General features: G+C 34.9%; 1 protein-coding gene across 1 annotated transcript; it reads right to left on the minus strand.

Annotated features, from left to right (window-relative positions):
- Nucleotides 1-18,438: 18,438 nt before the first annotated feature.
- Nucleotides 18,439-19,769, minus strand: LOC145133497 (Integrase-type DNA-binding superfamily protein). Its single transcript, XM_079068433.1, has one exon. The coding sequence runs from the start codon at nucleotides 19,544-19,546 to the stop codon at nucleotides 18,914-18,916; it is 633 nt and encodes a 210-aa protein (XP_078924559.1). The 5' UTR covers nucleotides 19,547-19,769; the 3' UTR covers nucleotides 18,439-18,913.
- Nucleotides 19,770-20,011: the final 242 nt, after the last annotated feature.

Here is a 20,011-nt window from a genome sequence, read left to right on the forward strand (position 1 = left end):
TCCTTCAAAGTTAACCTTTCCATATCGATTTTGTTTCATCATACCAAAAGCACTTGAGCCGATAGACTTGAGATCCAAAGTCTCTCCTCCTCTTTCGATTTCAGGGTGATTGACATTGAAGATGAGCTGCAAGAACCTTGGGTACATGTAGAACTTGTCCCTCTTGTTTCCCTCGATGTTCAAAATCATCTCATACAAGATAAATTTTGAGAAATTGAAGTTTGTTCCAGAGGCTAAAGCAGCAATCGCTCCGGTGTTAACCAGAGAAATTTCATTTACTCCTGATCTCCGTCCTGAAATACAACTCACAAACACATGAGCTAAGTACTTCCAACACGGAGGTAGTAGCTTCTTGAGAGTGGGAGGAAAGGTTCCTTCATAGCCCATTTGGTTCAGAATCTCTTGAACCCTGTCAAGATCAATCTCCATTGGGAATTCAGACTTGTCACCAATCTGCAAAGATTCTCGAATGATCCGTTCGGTGACCAAGACCTTCTTTCCGCGCACAGAGGCCTCAAGAAAATTTTCACCCTCATTGTCCTTCTTCACAATTGCGCTGCTCCAGAATTCTTTAACCAGATGTTGAAAGATGATCGGACTTGAGGTGAGAGCATGGAACAGGCAGTATCTTCGTAATCCATTCACTATGAATTGAAACTTGGAGTGAGCCTCTGGAGGATCAACAAGGAAAATGGCTAAGTTGTTAACTTTAGCGAATTCGGGTCTTGCCATACTGAGCTGAGAAAAACACAGAAAGATTCATCAATAATCATCAAGTATTTCCCCAAAAATCAATTAGATTCAGTTTTCATAGGTTAAATTTCAAATTTTAGGGCAAATTTGGATGCACAACCGTACACAAAGGTCCAGCCGCACACATGGTGTGTAACCGCACACGTGATACACGACCGCACACGGGTGCGCGACCGCACACGGGTGCGCGACTGGACACGGGTGCGCGACCCTACACGATGGCCGTACACGCCTGTGTGACCGCACACGCTCCAAAGCTGCCAAAAATGAAATTCTTTCAATAGACCGTGAATTCATGGACGATTAAGCTCAAAAACATCATCATGAGGGTCGATTTGATTGTACTTACAGAGAAGAGTTGTTAATTTCAAGAGAAAAACGAGTTTTTATGGCTCAAGAGAGAGAGAGAGGAAGATTTTTTGGGTGTGCAGCCGTACTCGAAATCAGAGGGGAGGGAGTGAGTCCGGCCAAATCCCTATAAATACCTCCTCCTTTGAAAATGGGCTGCAACCCAAATGAATTTAAGCCCAACACTCCAATACACCTTTTAAAATTGATACATTTCAAGAACTTAAAAAACAAATCAAAATAATATGAAATAAAATAAAATCTAAGACTTTTAAACTAAGCTAAATTAAAAAAGATTTAAATTTTCTGGTTTTCTTAGCAAAATAAAATAAAATAAAAAATTAAAATTTAAAATTAAAATTTGAAATTGAAATGAATCAACACTAATTTCTCATTAACCAATGCCAATAATATTTTGTGATAAAGGGATCAAAGTTGTTAGACAACCATATTCCACTTATCGACACTTCTGTCTTCATGTCCACGTCTGGTCGATCGCCGGTATTGTGGTCCACTTAAACACGAAAGGTTTTGATAAATTTTTCCAAATATATCATTTATATGAGACTCCTATATATATATATATATGAGATATGGGCCGTACACGGGTGTACGGCCGTACACACAAACTGCAAACACATACAACATTACATAAAAATATATTTTCCTAGAAAAGCAAAGTATAAACCAAATTTAGACCCAACATATATATATATATATATATATATATATATATATATATATATATATATATATATATATATATATAACTGTATATATACAGAGATCATTTGATGATATATACCCGGAAGAGGTATATACAAAGATAGTGAGATGTATATATATATATATATATATATATATATATATATATATATATATATATATATATATATATATATATATATATATATATATATATATATATATATATAGGTAATTATGATAAAGATAAAAGATTAAAAGATAAAAGATAAAATCCTATGGTTAGTAAACTGGTTATTCATCTAAAAGCCTTGATTAAATTAGGCATATCCCCAATACCTATAATCGTTAATCTCGCGAGAGCTAGAAAGTTATATATAGATCTATACGGGGCCATGACAACCCCACCTGTGATTGCTAGTTGCAATCCTGACAGGCTACCTTCCATATAAGTTACTATTCAACGTCCGATGAAACGTTGTGATTAGGGTACATTTACGGTCTTAGCGTCGATTATAAGGGCTCACATTAATATATTACAAATTGCCTTAGAGCTTAGATTACTATTAGGGACGCTAGGTATGATAATTAAAATATGTTAGGATCATTAGAAATCTTTGAAAGATAGTAAATTAGGATTAACATAATAAAATCCTAATTAAAATACGTTAGGATCGTTAGATATCCTGAAAAGATAGTCATTTCATATCAATAAAAGATATCTTAAAAGATAAAAGACTAGATAAATAATTAATAAATATTTTCACTAAAGAAAAGTATTCTTACACTACAAGAAAAACGCGATTTTGCTAGGGAAGGTTGCTATGGAACGTATTTTCGTTGTTAATCTGCAATGGATCGTGCTATGGAATGTCGTTCCATAGTAATGTTACTACCACATTGTCTACGAATTTTATTTCTGGTAGAGAGAGTGGGAGTTGCTAGGGAAAATGCTACCGACTCCATATCCGTTGGTATTATGCTACCGATAGTTCTATGGAACAAAAATTCGTAGCAATTTGCCAACGACATTTGTTACCAAATCACTTTCTGTTGTACTGCTGCTATGGAATTCATCATAGTGGTTAATATGCAACGGAGTTTGTGACGGAAACCAATTTCATAGTTGAATTACTATGGAAGTACCATTCGTAGGTATTTGCTAGGAAATTCTGCTATGGAATATGATTTCGTTTGCTTGTTTTTTCTATGGAACAAAACGCGTAGCTAATTTGTGACGGCATTTATTGGGATGTTGTATGCTTAATTAATTTTGTTATACTATGAATGAATTATTATTATGATCATTGGAGTTTGTAAGATATGGTTTTAATGAAATGTTTTTGAAATGGTAATATGTGGCATAAACTAATGGCTAAAAAATGTAAAAATGAATAGATATTGCTGGCAAGCAGACTCGAACTTAAGCTTATGCTAGAAAAGGGCGCGGTTAAGCCAGTTGTGCTAATCAAGTTGTGTATAATTTATTGAAAACATAGTATTATAATGAATAATTAACAACGAATTCATTACAAAGTTATTTTTAATTACATTAACCGGGCATGTTAAAGTATATATAATCTATGTAGATTATTTTCCTTAATAACGAATTCATTACAAACTTATTTTTAATTACATTAACTATACTTCATCACAAAAATAACATGGGTTTTACAAATACTTCATCCTACTCAAACAACATAGCAAGCAAAAATGACTAAAATGCCCTTTTAACAGAACCAAAATAAAATTATAGTAGTACTATACAACTTCATATACAATACAATAAGAACACTAATATTCAATGTCCATTCTATTATCAACCATTAATATGTTTAAGAAATATACAAACCTACCATACTCTACATACCAACGACAAACCGTGCAATATCTTTGTCGATCCTCATCCTCTTCATGGCCTATTGCCAATGCACCTTTAACAGAATGACGTGGGTCTTGACATTGGAATGTGATGTTATTCGTTGTAAGTCTATGAACAACATCAATAGCCTGCAACAACTCTTTGGCACTATCAACAACACCTATGTACTCCCCATCATCCGGAACTGCCTAGCCAAAATAGGCATCAAGTAATTGTAAACCTACACATTAAAATATCCATCAATTAATCCAATGTACCATTTTCAATAAAATAGTAAATATTATACAACACAACACAACTAAATACTAACCCCAAACTACAAACTTGCCTTAATTAACTATATATATAATTTAATTTACATATATACCATATATACATACCTTCATCACATTGATGAGGCCCTCTTGAAATGTAGATCATTCCAAGCAAATAAATTGCCTCAAGATGATCTTCATCTGCTGCTTTTCTCAACAAAGTCAATCCTAAATCAAAATTGCCATAATAAAAGCACTCATCCTATTGACAGAATAACAATATCAATATATAACAGCTATGACACAAAATATTAATAAATGGTATATTTAGAATACATATAATTACTGAAATTACACATACAATTCCTTGTCTATACATGGCTTCAATGTTATTATGCAATGCACATGTGCGTATAAATGAATCAGCTTTCAGAGTTTTGGGACCCATTCCTTCAAACATGTCAATGCATGCTGTTTTGTACACTTGAGGATCACCCCCTGCTTCATACATCTTCTTTGAACTTCAAAAATTTAAATACACAGTAAATAACAAACAAATAAAGTTTTATTTAATCAAATATACATTCATTAGTTGATGTTTATTGATAATTACCAAAGTCTTGCAGAGACGATGTCTTTCGCAGATTCTGACCCTAATACTATATAAATCCGACTCAAAAGCTCCAGTGGGAGATCATCTAACGAAAGGCGACTTCTAGTATTCGACATTCTACTTACAAAATACACATTCGAGTAGTTGATTTCAATTTCTTTTTTTAAAAATTAAGTGTAAATATGAAAGACAGTGTAACATGGTATGGAAAAAAACTTACTTTATGCTGATTTGGTCGAGAGTAGTACAGGAGTCTCTATTATCGGAGAAAATCGTTTTTGAGAACGATTATTCTAAGACGATTTGGGGGTTTTACTGTTTGTATACAGATTTATCGTCCGAAAAACTTTAGATGTTATGAATGGTTGAAGAACTGGAACGTCGGCGTGACGTCAGATGTATGATGGCGCCTTAACAATTTAGAGTGCAAAAAGACCAAATTGCCCTTGAAATCATTCCAAATATGTGAATACTAAGGGTATTTGTGTGAAAACACATATTCAAATATTATAGCCTTTTATAGCTAGGTAATATTGGACTTTTGATTGTTAAAATGAAAAAGACACAAATAACATATATATCATAATCCATAATGTAATACATTTATATTAACATTTCACCAAATTACTTGTATATATTCATGTACTAATATACATATTAAAAGTGGAAAAAGATTTTTATAGTAAACTTATTTAGTCCATATGTTTATTCTTTTACAATTTTACCCTATGAAAAGCATGGGTACTCCACTAGTTGATATTAAACCAAATTACCAAGTCCAAAATAAAATATATGTTTGTTTATGCCTTTACAAATGTATTTTATATGTATTTAATACTAGGAAAGAAAAAACATTTGCTACATACAACTATAATCACAATACAATATAAACACTAATAATAAAAGTCCAAAATACATTATTCAAATTTCAAACATTATTTAAACATCATTCCAAACTTTAACTCATTTAGTCCCTTATATTAAACCAAAAGAATCTACATAGCATTAATTATCATAATATGAAAGTACATATCAACAAACTACTCATAAATTATACCAAACTCCCTAGAAAACCTAACGAAAAAAGCATCCCATAAACAAATGTCACACATAAACACCCATTTGTATCCATTCACAAAAGCGTCTGACACACTACCTACAGACTTATGCAATGCACAAGATCTATGAAAGCCATGGAAGTGTACATGTTTCCTCCCCTCCCTATTTAAGTGGAGATGAACCTTAGAACAAGTTGCTCTAAGATTCCACTTACCTTTTGCTCTGCGGTAAGCGTTGTTCAACATGTCCAAAGCTTCGTGCTTCCTATGTCTCCCTTCAGCCATCAGCATCATTCCCAGGACAAATGTTGAATCCAAATGTCCCAATGCAGATGCTTCTTCAAGCATCATTTTCCCTTCATGTTCAGCTTCTAAGAAAAATAACTTCATCTGAAAAAAAACATTAAACACATAATTTCTAGTTAAAGTTATGCAAAACAAGTAACAGATTAATTACTACTATGCATATATACAACAACGTACCAATCCATTCCTGAATGGAATATTTGGGTTTCTCATCTCTATGCATTTATTGACAACTGTATGTTTCTGGTCAGAGCAAACAAGAAATCGTAATCCATCTAACTCCATATGTTTATATACTTCATCCGTTTTTCCTGCCTCGTTGAAGAATCTGCAACTGCAAACGAAATACAATATTCGCTCGATAATGTAAAGACAACTCAAATACACTTATGAAATAGAATGATCAAAGGCAAAACTTACACACTCTTCATCCTGAAAGCCTCGACTGCTGAAATTTTTGCCAAGTCGACTATTATTTTCTCCATCACTTCAAATGGCATGTCTGATAGCGATTTCGTTTGATTTCTTGATTGAATCTTAGATGAAGTACTGGCTTCCATAATAATAAACATTCACTAAGATAATGATTCTGCGAAATTGATTTTAGGGTTTTTTGTCTGTTAGAATTTTTAAGTTGGGGATGTTTCAAAGTGACTGAATTTCAGAGTGAAGAACTGAAACAATGTGTTTCGTCGGAAAAAAACATTATGGCGCCTAGAAGATGTTCCATTACAAAATGACCAAATTATCCTAATACATACAATGACTCGTATTTAATTAGTAAGGGTAGTTTTGTAAAAACTCATATTTAAAAGAAAAATCAATTTCTATTTTAATTAATCAAGGTTGTAAAAATCGCTCGTCGGTAGCTCGACGGTCGACTGGCGATAAGCGATTAATCAGACTCAGCAGGGATTAATCGGGGACCCTAAATTATTTAAAAAATTAATATTTCCTACAAAATTAAGTATTTGAAAATTTTAAATTTTAATACACAACCGGCACAAATGATATATGTTTACCAATGGCCCATATGTCATCTATATGTCAACCATGGACACCATAAGCAACAACCATGTTGACCACTGGCCCATATGTCATCCATATGTCAACCATGGACACCATAATCAATTACCATGTTGACCAATGGCCCATATGTCAACCATAGACACCATAATCAATTACCATGTTGACCAATGGCCCATATGTCAACCATGGACACCATAATCAACTACCATGTTGACCAATGGCCCATATGTCATCCATATGTCAACCATGGACACCTTAATCAACTACCATGTTGACCAATGGCCCATATGTCATCCATATGTCAACCATGGATACCATAAGCAACTACCATGTTGACCAATGGCCCATATGTCATCCATATGTCAACCATGGACACCATAATCAACTACCATGTTGACCAATGGCCCATATGTCAACCATGGACACCATAAGCAACTACCATGTTGACCAATGGCCCATATGTCATCCATATGTCAACCATGGACACCATAAGCAACTACCATGTTGACCAATGGCCCATATGTCATCCATATGTCAACCATGGATACCTTAATGAACTACCATGTTGACCAATGGCCCATATGTCATCCATATGTCAACCATGGACACCATAATCAACTACCATGTTGACCAATGACCCATATGTCAACCATGGACACCATAAGCAACTACCATGTTGACCAATGGCCCATATGTCATCCGTATGTCAACCATTGACACCATAAGAAACTACCATGTTGACCAATGGCGCATATGTCAACCATGGACACCATAAGCAACTACCATGTTGACCAATGGCCCATATGTCAACCATGGACACCATAATCAACTATAATGTTGACCAATGGCCCATATGTCAACCATGGACACCATAATCAACTACCATGTTGACCAATGGCCCATATGTCAACCATGGACACCATAATCAACTACCATGTTGACCAATGGCCCATATGTCAACCATGGACACCATAAGCAACAACTCTGTTGACCAATGGCCCATATATCATCCATATGTTAACCATGGACACCATAATCAACTACCATGTTGACCAATGGCCCATATGTCAACCATATGTCAACCATGGACACCATAAGCAACAACCATGTTGACCAGTGGCCCATATGTCATCCATATGTCAACCATGGACACCTTAAGCAACTACCATGTTGACCAATGGCCCATATGTCATCCGTATGTCAACCATGGACACCATAAGCAACAACCATGTTAACCAATGGCCCATATGTCATCAATATGTCAACCATGGACACCTTAAGCAACTACCATGTTGACCAATGGCCCATATGTCAACCGTGGACACAATAAGCCACTACCATATATATTGACATGACCCGTACGTCTTTTGTATATAAATTTCGGTTTAATTAGAAAAGCATAAAGAGGTATAGTTTTTTAATGTTTAGTCCTCGTATATAATTTTAAGTTAAAATTATACTATGAACACATCGTTACTCTATGCTCTTTCTTGACATTATTTATATGTATATATCCTATGTATCAATCTGTAGCTACTTTAAATAATTTTGAATTACTAAATATTTAGCGGTAATTAGTACAGATCGAATTTTTTATTAGCGGAGGTTCAAAGTATTTCACATTTCGTTTCCGTCCAACCTACACACGTTTATGTTGCATATTAGGGTAATTAATTACCGATTAGAAATAGGGTTTACATTTTCTGTAATCATCATCTCCGGCGGTTTATTGCTCGAAATCTTTGTTCGTTATACGTTTGTGCACTGACTTTGGCGATATAGGTTGTCACTCATCTAAAATTTATTTTAATTTAATTTATTGTTGTCGTGATGATCGATCGTTTTTTGTTCTCTGATCATCTTCATGTAAATTCGTTTTGATTGTATTCAATAGTTTGCATGCAAAGTAATGCCTTCATATATAATTTATTTTTATTGTTTGTGTCAGAAAGATGTCGACCTCGAAAGCAAAAGGAGCATTCGTTGTGAAACCAACTAAATTCATTGCACCACAAGTTATGAAATGCAACATGATTTCTGCTACAAAATTCATAAACAGACACTTACAAGATGAAGAAATCGACTTGCCAATACCAACAACCACATCCAAAGCACCTATAACATCTACCAACAAAACCCCTAAACCTATATCATTAACATCACCCATGACTACTACTTCCTCGACATCACTTAAAACATCCACACCCTCCTTAGAAAAAACATTTAAAACTTCAGAAACTGGAACAATACAATCATCAACACGAACATCAATAACGAAATCTTCAGAACCTACATCATCTAAACCATCCTCAACACCAACACCCACTACCACATCATCAACACCTATATCTACTACCACAACCTCAAAACCTGCATCTACACTACCATCCTCCACAACTACAATAACTACCACACCCTCCTTAAGTAAAGGAACTACCACATCCTCAACATATACATCTATCCCAACACCTACCCCAAAATATACCCCATCAACAACACCTATCCCAGAATCTACCCCATCACCAACACAACCACCCATGAATGGATCTGTAGTGGAAAGTGTAGAAGATGAAAACAATTCCTCTGAAGATTGTGGACCAGATGGACGTTTTAATGTTCATGTTTGGAAAAATACGTGAGTTACCAATTCAAATCTTAATTACAACTTTTTTTATGTATTAAATTTTGGTTTACACCTACATATCAATTCATAACTAAACACATCACATGATTACTTGCAAGCTAATGCCACCAGGCCCTTGTGCACACGTTATTAGTCAGTCCTTTAAACAAATAATAGATCCAGAAGGGTACGCTTGGGCACAAGTAAGCAAAGAAATGCGCGACTTATATTGGGAGGAGTTTCAGGTAACTATAAGTGATATATTGTTGTTTGGTAAACATTTACACTTCAACTTATGTTTATATTGTTAATGTGTAGAAAAAATGTTGTTCGGATGAGACAATAGACTCGTTGGTGAGGCAAGCTTGGGCAAGGAAAGCGGCACAAAGTTATGGTCAATATCTCTTCAACATGAGGAGCCCAAAAAGAAACAAACATGGCTTTAAACCAGCTCATATTCCACAGGAAGCCTGGAACTCCTGGCAATTAAAATAGAATACAGAAGAATACAAGCTAAAATCTGAGCAGAACAAGAAGAATAGGCGTAACGATGTGGCTGATGGAGTAGCAAAACCCACACATAACGCTGGATCCGCATGTCATTTGAAGATAGCTTCTGATTTGGTAATTTTTTAAATGGTACATCGTATCAATGTTTTCATATGTTTATCTGTATATTTGACTTTTTATATGGTATTTATGCAGAAGAGGAAATTAGGACATGAGCCACCCCATAGTGAATTGTTCATGTAATATTCATTTCAGTTTAAATTAACTTTTATATTGTAGCTACTCCATAATATCATTCCTAAATTTGATATCTTTTAACTTATAATATTTTTATTTTGTAGGCGGCCTATACAGAAAAACGAGAAGAGTTGGAAGCTGAAGGTGTTGAATTTGAGGAGGACAAGCTATTTTATGCTGTTGTAGGTGGTCATGATAAAAAAAGAAGACTTTATGGATTAGACTCTTTTGCAAAGGGGGTTCCCAATAGGAATGGTAAAACGGATGTAACTTACATTCCGGAAAAAAAAATGATGAAATAGAAGAAATGAGGGAGCTTGTTGCTAAACAACAACAGCAAAACGAAGAGCTTAAAGATATGATGAACGTCCAACAAGAGGAAAACAAAGCAAGGGTCGGGTATCTTGAAAAACAACTTCAAACAATATTGGATCTTATTAATGGCTTTACAAAACAACAAGAGTAGTAGGTTGATATATGTTTATTGAAGATTATGTATTTTAGAGTAGCAACTTTCTTTTTTCAATGTAATAAATAATTATTTTGTTATTTTATGATATGATGGTTATGAGTTTTTTGTTTTTTTTTTGTTTTTCATATATTACTACAAAATTATTTGGATATAATTTATAAATCAATTATCCATCGGTCCATATTGAATCTGGTATATAATATATACACCACTAAAATTGCTAGGGATTCATGACCATGGAATTTGCTAGGAAGTGATCAAACGGAATTTGCTAGGGATTCATCACCACGAATTTAGCTAGGGATTTATCACCACGGATTTAGCTAGGGATTCATCAACACGGAGTTAGCTAGGGATTCATCACCATGGATTTTGCTAGGGATTAACTACAACGGAATTTGTGATGGAAGAACTACCACGGAATTTGTGATGGAAACCTACTACGGAATACACGACGGAATACCATCTACCACGGATTTCATTCCGTTGTCACAATTGCGACGGAATTATCGTTTCCGTTGCAAACCCCTCACTACGGCGTTTTTAGGGACGAAAATAGGTCGTTGCAAATTCCGTCGCTATTCGTCTTTTGCAAAGGAATTTCATCTTTTCGCAACGGATTCCTTCCGTTGCAACATCACGTTTTTCTTGTAGTGTATCTTTTTGTCAGCCTCCACTCCCCTAAACCCTAAGAACGAAAACCTAGTGCCTTTTTGTGATCTTGGTGCTTGGAAGTGAGTTTGGTGGTGTTTTTAGTGATTTGAAGGAAGAAGAACTCTTAGAGATTGCCTTAGGGTAGCTTGAACTTGTAGGTCCATACTCATCATCATCTTTTCAAGCTATTTGAGGTATAAAGTTTCCTACTTGATGATTCATTATGCTATATCTAGTTTAGGGCCATGTTTATGCATTTTTGGGTCCTTTAAGATTTGTTTGGGAGTATGGGCTACTCCAACAACTTGGGATGTTAGATCTTAGCTCCATTGAGGTCAGTTGTCCATATAAATGTAATATTTATGAGTGTTATTGGTCCATCCAAGTGTTAAGGTTCTTATTAAGCTTCTTTTTGAGTGTTGGGTCCCGTTAATTCGTGCATGGGTGTAAAGTTGCCAACTTTACGTGTTAAGTCACCTTCTAGAATCAGATCTGAGAGTTTGGCGTGTTGGCTTAACCGAATAAGTGCTTAATGAGTTGGGTTGGCTGTCTGCGGAGTATGCGGGGCATACTCAGCTCGTACGCTCAACATACTGGCCCCATAAGGAATACGCCAAACGTAAGTCTGAGTATGCCCAGCGTACTCATCTGCTTGACTTTTAGGTTGACTTCCTCGAGTTTAGGCTATATTTTGGGCTTTTAGGGTTTGGGCCCTGTTGGGCGCCATGGGTAGACTATGGAATTTCTTGGGATTAGGTCCATAATAATTTTTTGGGCGCAATTTGGAAGTTGGGCCTTATTGGGCCTTAGGATGTCATTTAGGAATTTGGGCCTTTTGAGCAAATGGGTTGGGACTTGGTTTTTGGGCCATGTAAGAAAAAGGGTATATGGTCTTTTACCCTGGAGATTGGACAAGTAGCTTAGATTCTTGATTATGGGTCGAGATCCAATTATTAATTGGATAATATTTAATGATGTTAGCGCAGGGATTTTATGGATCTGCAGACCAAGATTTATTTGAGAGATTCAACAGCTAGAGGTGAGTTTCTTCCCCGTGTTTAGCGGGTCGAAGGCACCAATGATAGCCCATGTTTATTATGATTAGGATGCTAGATGTCTGGGTGACTTTTGCATGTATGATATTGATATGTATACCGGGGGGCCCGATGTCGGACGGGGCCCGATGACTATCCTGTATGCTATTTATCTTTGTGATTATTGCATGTGTTTATATGATTATATGCTTATATGTTTATATGTATATCGGGCGGGGACCGGCGCCAGGTAGGGCCTGATGATTGACAAATCTATTCCGAGCGGGGCTCGATGCCAAACGAGGCCCGATGACGGGCAGGGCCCATTATATGTTTGATATGTATGGTATGTGGTATTTTGAGGAATTCACTAAGCTTTGTGCTTACGGTGTTCATTTTATGTTTCAGGTACTTCTGCTTCCAAGGGGAAGAGCTCGGGATGACTGCATTACACACACCACATTGTTCCGCGTTTTCTATGACTCTGATGTACTTGGATATTATTTGACACACTCTCCTTTTCAGTATGGTTTTATGATATTGATTGGTTTGATGGTTTATCTATTATATAAATCAAAATTTTTGGTCTTAATTTTTGGGACATTACAAAATCACATGAAAGATAAGCAAGGTGGCTAAAATGTAATCGGATACCCCTTGCTTTTTTCCAAAAGAAATGGGTCAATATGGGTAAAGTTTTATCTCTGACAGATCAGATGTATGAAACTTAAAATTCTACATAAAAAGAAAACGGGTCAACCGCCATTCAAAATGTATTCAGATTTCATAAAAACTCGTAAACCATTTAAAAAAATGTTAACTTTTTACCATTTAAAGTTCATATATTTCTAAAAGGAAACTAATAAAAATAAACTATATACTTGGAGAATGTAAACATATTTGATGATTATGAAGATATACCAACGAAGAAGCATCTACAACCCTCTTATTATACACTCTGTCTTCACGTGTTGAAGATACCTAATTACTAACATAGAGAATTAAGCCAACTTATTTCCTTCCTATGTTGTAAATAAATGAGACCATCATAATATATTCATATGGTAATTGTAATTTTAGTTAATATATGGAATTTAAAAGACCTTCTTACTTAATACCTCTTAAAGTTCAGGATGCATCATCCTATTAGAATCTTAGGTCAATGAATCACTTGGGATTACATGTGGATCTCATATGTCCTACAACACACCATCAGTCCCTGATGAGAAAACTAGGTTCATTATGTAACAGACCATCTGAAAAGTTGAAACAACAGAAAAGATAATTGACCAAAAAGAAAATTCAAACTCCTCAAAAATTTTAATTTCTACTTAGTAATAAAGAAATACATCATCAGTTGTTATAAATAAATGGAGAATCATTTCTCATTATACATATGATCTCAATTGGAATGTTGAATAAGTATGCTAAGGCCGCAATTATAGTACACCAACATGATAGTGCTCTACTTATGATATTGTACAACAAAACCACCGAAAGTGTTGTAATCAAGAATCTACACCATAACATCACGTTTGTTAATAGAAACTTTTAAAAAAAATGGTGATTTTGCAAATTCCTTGTTGCATAAAGCAAGACCAACCGAGATGTATTATTTAGAGCTAAACATAACGACAGAGGCAATCATATTGATCCATGAATCACCCAATAACCTTGTAGGAATGTATAATAAAATAAGGATGCGATTTATCAGGCAGTTTTGTGTGATTTGGTTAAGAAAATCATATAACAAATACTTAGTTGTTACGTATTGTACATAATCTTTTTGATTCTTAAATTCTTGTATTATCCTTAAATTAGTAATGTGTCTCTTGTTTCTCTTCCTATGATTTGCATTAGAAATAAAAATGGATATGATGCAATTTATCAGGATCTCATCTTTTGGTAACATATTATCTATAACAATGAAGAAAAAAGTATGGAATTAAGTTATGTATAGTGTCATTTTTAATCATTTAGCCTTAAGAAACAAGATATATGGATATTGTAATAAAAATATACAAAAAGACCATCAAATTAAACAAACGAATTAAGTTCACCTCTAAAGCACTAGGTACCATAGGAGGATGAAAAGTGGTATGAGGTTTGAACTTTGAAGTGATTGAAAAATCGGTGAAAGTAATAGTTGAAGTTGCTCATGTGAAGCGGTTTTGATGGGAATTGCACCTCCGTTGTCGAATTTCAAACCATATGTTAGTATCATCCAAATCAATTCCCTAACCAACAACGAAAACACATATATGATGGGTATAGAAAAATCAAATTTGAAAACATACCTTGCATAATCGTTAAACCTATAACCATACTCTATAGTTGTAGAATGTGCTTTTCCAAAAGATACAATTAGTTCAATATACACATAAAAAACATGTCTGAAACCACTATGAAATTGATGAAAAGAGAGTTTACTAGAGACAGAAATAATGGTAACGATTTCCGAAACTTCAGACAAAACATCAACGTCAATAGTAGGATTTAGAAAACAAAGTGGATTTTGTATTGCAATCAATATTAGGGCTTTTTTTGTGCATCACCAATGGTAGCCGAAGACGACCAAAATAGTGAAACAGACGGAACTAAATACATGTTTGTGGGAAATGTAAACGGAGAAGAAGGCATATACATGGAAGCATGGAGGCAGTAAACATCTGGCTTACATCCATGTACATATTTGATTGGAAGCCGATGGCGGTGGAGGGAGTAAATCTGACCAAATCTAAAATTTAGCCATAAGACGATGAACAGTGACCCGCTTACCCGCTCAGCCGGTTACTGTTCATAAGCACGTGCATTTTAATGTTATATATAATGTCATACATATTTGATTATTTTGAAAGCTAGTTATTGAAAAAGAATAGATTTATTTGATATTTTGAGTCACATTTCATTATATTATAATATCATTCATAATTACATTTATATGTGATAATTTCTAATTCCAAAATATTATTAAATTTAATTAATTGAATAAATCAAATAATTTATATATCTATATTTATATCTATCTATATCTATATTTATATTATCTAATAAATAAATAGTTAATATGTGTCATCCTCTTATGCACCTATTTTCTCATTTTTTTAATTTGTTAATGATCTCATTTCCATAAAATAAAAAATAATAAAAAATAGAAAAAATAAAAAACTCGATGCTACTTGCTATATTGCTATGATACAAATAGGTCCTCCAAAATTCAATATCCTTTTTAGAAAAAAAATTAAAAGTTTATTATTATTATTATTATTATTATTTGGATAAGATGTTATAAAACACTAGTAAATAAAAGTATGTTGATATTTCCTACATTTGTTTTGTAAAATACAAGAAATCGCGGATTACTTTTATCCATTTGTTTATTGTAACATCCTACTTTAATGTTTTTTAATGTTTTTATTACTAGATATTGCTTCAACAAAATCAAGTTAAATATTACATCTTATTTTTGTATCTTTTCACTATGAAAGTGCACCTTAACTTTCTCATCTCAAGGCATTTTTTTGATGACTATGTTTTCTTACTCAAATGAAAGTAAGATCTGAGTGATAACCCGCCAACAACTAAAAGTGTGTTTCTATTTTGTGCAATGTACTTTGTAGTATTTAACCATATTATTTTTAACCCACCAACAATGTATTTTATTTTTTTAACCCTAACATCGATTTACGATTTCTTGCTTTTTTTTTCTCTTTTGAAACGACAAACTAATATACTTCTAACTATCACCATCTTTTGTCTCAAATGAGATTTGAACTCATAACTTCTCAAATAAGAGAAGCATTCTATACCGCTAGGTCAAAGATTCTTTGCTTACCAATTCTTGTTAATAAACAAAATTAATTTGTTATTCTATTGAAATTAAAAAGTTTTGTTTCCTAAATGTATTTTTAAATAAAAGTAGACAAAACTTCAAAAATGGTCCCTATGGTTTTCGGAAATCTGAAGTTTGGTCCCTACTTTTAAAAACCTCACTGATCGTCCCTGTGGTTTCAAAACTTTTAATGTTTAGTCCCTCCGCCTAACTCCGTCGACTTTTTACCGTTAAGTGAGGTGCATTTTCGTCATTTCAATACTCAGGGACCATTTATGAGGTTTTCTATTACTTTTTTTTAAAAAATAAATAAATAAAATTTAATATGAAGGTCTCTCTCTCTCTCTCTCTCTCTCTCTCTCTCTCTCTCTCTCTCTCTCCTTCGTGAACCACACCTTCAGTCTTTTGAAGAACACACACAAAGAAAAAAGAAGGTCCAATAAAATGAGGTCTGTGAATTTTTTTGAAGTTATAGCACCAGGTACAACACGTCTTTTAGCATTCATCCCTGTCTTCTTCTTCTACCTCCATCTTCTCCTTACTGCTGCTCATCTCTCCAGTACTAGCTCTTTCTTCATAACCTGGCTTGCAAACTTCAAATTGCTATTGCATGCGTTTGATAAAGGTCTTTTGTACTCAAATCCACCCCTCCCTTTGTCCAAATTCATCCTCACTGCTTGCATCCCAATCAAAATCAGCGATAAATCCCAAATTAAGAAGATATCGACTCAAGTTAATGTAAAATCTGACGAATCCCAAGCTAATGGACGCCGATCAGAGGGAAAATCTGGCGAATCTCAAGTCAATTTCTGAAGCCTTCATCATTTAATTTTTCTTCTGTGGGGGTTTGACTTCTTATGGCCTATCGACAAAGGCATGAGATTAGGGTTTTTAGTGACTTGATTTTGCACCATTTTTATTAGATGTTCTTCATCAATTGGTACTTGTTGTGCAATATCGATGTTACCAACTTGGGAATGGCAAACGATGGAGACATCGATTAGAGACATTGATTAGGAAGGGAAAGTGTTCGTCAAATGTTATTCTTCTTCTTGGGTTCACAGTGAAAGAAAAGATGGAGTGTGGGTTCACATCTGAAATTGGTTTTTTTTTTACGATGGAGGGGGAAGTGTTCGTCATATCTGTAAATGTGTGTGTATGTGCATTTTTGTTGATTTTTTTGCAATAGATACATCAAAAACATGAAATTTGTTTCCTCTGCTACTGCTCTTATTGTTCTTCTTAAAAGGATCATCAATGGTGGTGGGAAGTTGTGTGTGTGCTTGTTGATTTTCTATTGTAGTTCTATTTTGATTTATGATCGAGTTCTCAATCTGGGCATCCGTTCTTGGAAACTTATTTCAATTGGGTTTTGTTCTGTGATTGATATTTCGGTCAAGTGTTCATCATTTTGGATTTATTTTAGTTTTTGTGATAGATTTGATGTTGCAGGCTGCAATTAAAGCTTAAATTCATCTTGATTTGTTATCTGGTCGATTTCTTGATGAGGAGCATTAGTTGTTTTCAGTTTCTTTTTGGTTTATGATCTTGAATTCAAAGGTCTGGGCTGCATTTGGAATAAAGTGAAAACGACTTCATATGAATCTATCATGAGATTAATCATTTATTATGTGTGTTATTGAAGCTGTGAATCATTTAAGTTTTTTATGATCAACAAAAATTGAACTCGTGTATAGTTCATGTAGTTAGCCATTGTAGGTCACGAATTTATGAGGAAGAAGAACACGAGAGAGAGAGAGAGAGAGAGAGAGAGAGAGAGAGAGAGAGAGAGAGAGAGAGAGAGAGAGAGAGAGAGAGAGAGAGAGAGAGAGAGAGAGAGAGAGAGCCTTTTAATTTCATATTTTTTTCTTTTTTTTTTCAAAAAAAAAAAAGAATAGAAAACCTCATAAATGGTCCCTGGGTATTGAAATGATGAAAATGTCCCTCATTTAACGGTAGAAAACTGACGGAGTTAGGCGGAGGGACTAAACATTAAAAGTTTTGAAACCACAAAGACGATCCGTGAGGTTTTATAAATTAGGGACCAAACTTCAGATTTCCGAAAACCACACGGACCATTTTTGAAGTTTTGTCATAAAAGTACATTAAAATATCCACGTTCCATTGTATGATTTCGTAAACCGAATAGTACACGAGCTTGAAACTAATCGAAGTCAAAACAAACTAATCAAAACGTCACAACTCGCAAGCGATGTTTCTATGCTTCCTCTAAATAAAATATCCAGAAGCGCTGTTTCTATGCTTCCTCTAAATAAAATATCCAGATTCCATTGTATGATTTCGTAAACCGAGTAATCAAAACAAAGCAAAGTAAAAGATAGCATAGTTCCTTGTTTGTACTTATCTTTTTCTTATAAAAATAACAACTATAGTGCATAGTATATGAAAAGATTATTCGTTGTGTACGAATGATAATGGCTCACCTTCAGGAGGTAGGCTCCATAATCAAAAAAATCATCTCTGTCAGCAACTCCGGCAACAAATATAATCCGGGAATCTGACACTTTTTTTCCGGCAGGAGTATGTATGTATGTATAATGTACTTCAATATGTATGGTTGATGGTATGTATAACTGGATTGATTAAAAGCTCCAGAGGAATGATGGGTCTTGCGAGATATCCCAGTAGTTTGAGTTCTCCTCATCATCGTAATCAGGAGACCTTGAAGAAGCGATGGGTGGTGACCGCATGAAGTAATCATCAAATCCTGGAAATATTCCGTAATCCGTCACATTATTATTACTATTATCTGGTAAGAGAAGGTAGGGGGTGGAGGTTTCAGCCTCCATGGGGACGGCGGCTTCTGAAACTGAGCCTGACGGAGATGGGAATAATGGGAATGAATTGGCAAAGTGAGCGGCGGCAGCTTGTATCTCGGAGGGAGAAAGTGACCTTCCTCCGGGAATATTTGGTGGTTGGTCGGGAAAATTGAACTTGGCGGAGGTGCCTCGAAGACAAAACACCGCAGCATCGAAAGCTCTAGCAGCTTTCTCTGGCGAGTCATACGAGCCTAACCAGATCCTCTCACGGCTGTTGGGCAGCCTGATCTCCGACACCCACCTCCCCCATTTCCTCTTCCTCACACCTTTGTACTTCGGTTCATGAAATGACGAGGCTTCCCCCATATCTGCTGCACTTTTCATCATTAATGGACCCTTTAAGCTTGTTGGATATATATGGAGAAGTGACGCCTGAGTAAGCATGTATATATGCATTAAGGTACTGCGAAAAGGAAGACGAAAAAGACTAGAGTAGGGTCAACTTGGCGCGTTGATTCGGAAATCTTTCGTTGAAACCTGAAAAAGACCACACACACCCACACACAAGCACACTAATACTACAGTTTCTTTTCATTTTCTTCCCACAGCCCACAAAAATCTTCAAGAACTCTAGGAGGTGACCTATATCAAAGATATGACGAGTTCATAACAGCAATGATTCACATACATCCATTCATATAAGAATATGTATATATATATCATATATAATGGGACTTACGCGTACGTTACAAGTGAAATTAAAGAGCACGTGTGTTAATTGGGAATGTCATGTGGTTAAAATGGTCGTTTTCGATACTGAAAAAGGTGCGCCACATGATGCCTAATATATAGCCACCTAGCAATCAGCAATGTTAAGATTCTCCTTATCTTCTTTCTTCTGCATCGTTTCAAATATCAGTC

Source organism: Lactuca virosa, chromosome 8 (genome assembly GCF_052849685.1).
Source record: "Lactuca virosa cultivar CGN04683 chromosome 8, Lactuca_virosa_CGN04683_v6, whole genome shotgun sequence".
NCBI classification, from domain to species: domain Eukaryota; kingdom Viridiplantae; phylum Streptophyta; class Magnoliopsida; order Asterales; family Asteraceae; genus Lactuca; species Lactuca virosa.

What these genes read in the sequence shown, in the direction of transcription:
- LOC145133497 (XM_079068433.1), bottom strand. Translation starts at nt 19,546, where the DNA reads ATGCATATATACATGCTTACTCAGGCGTCACTTCTCCATATATATCCA.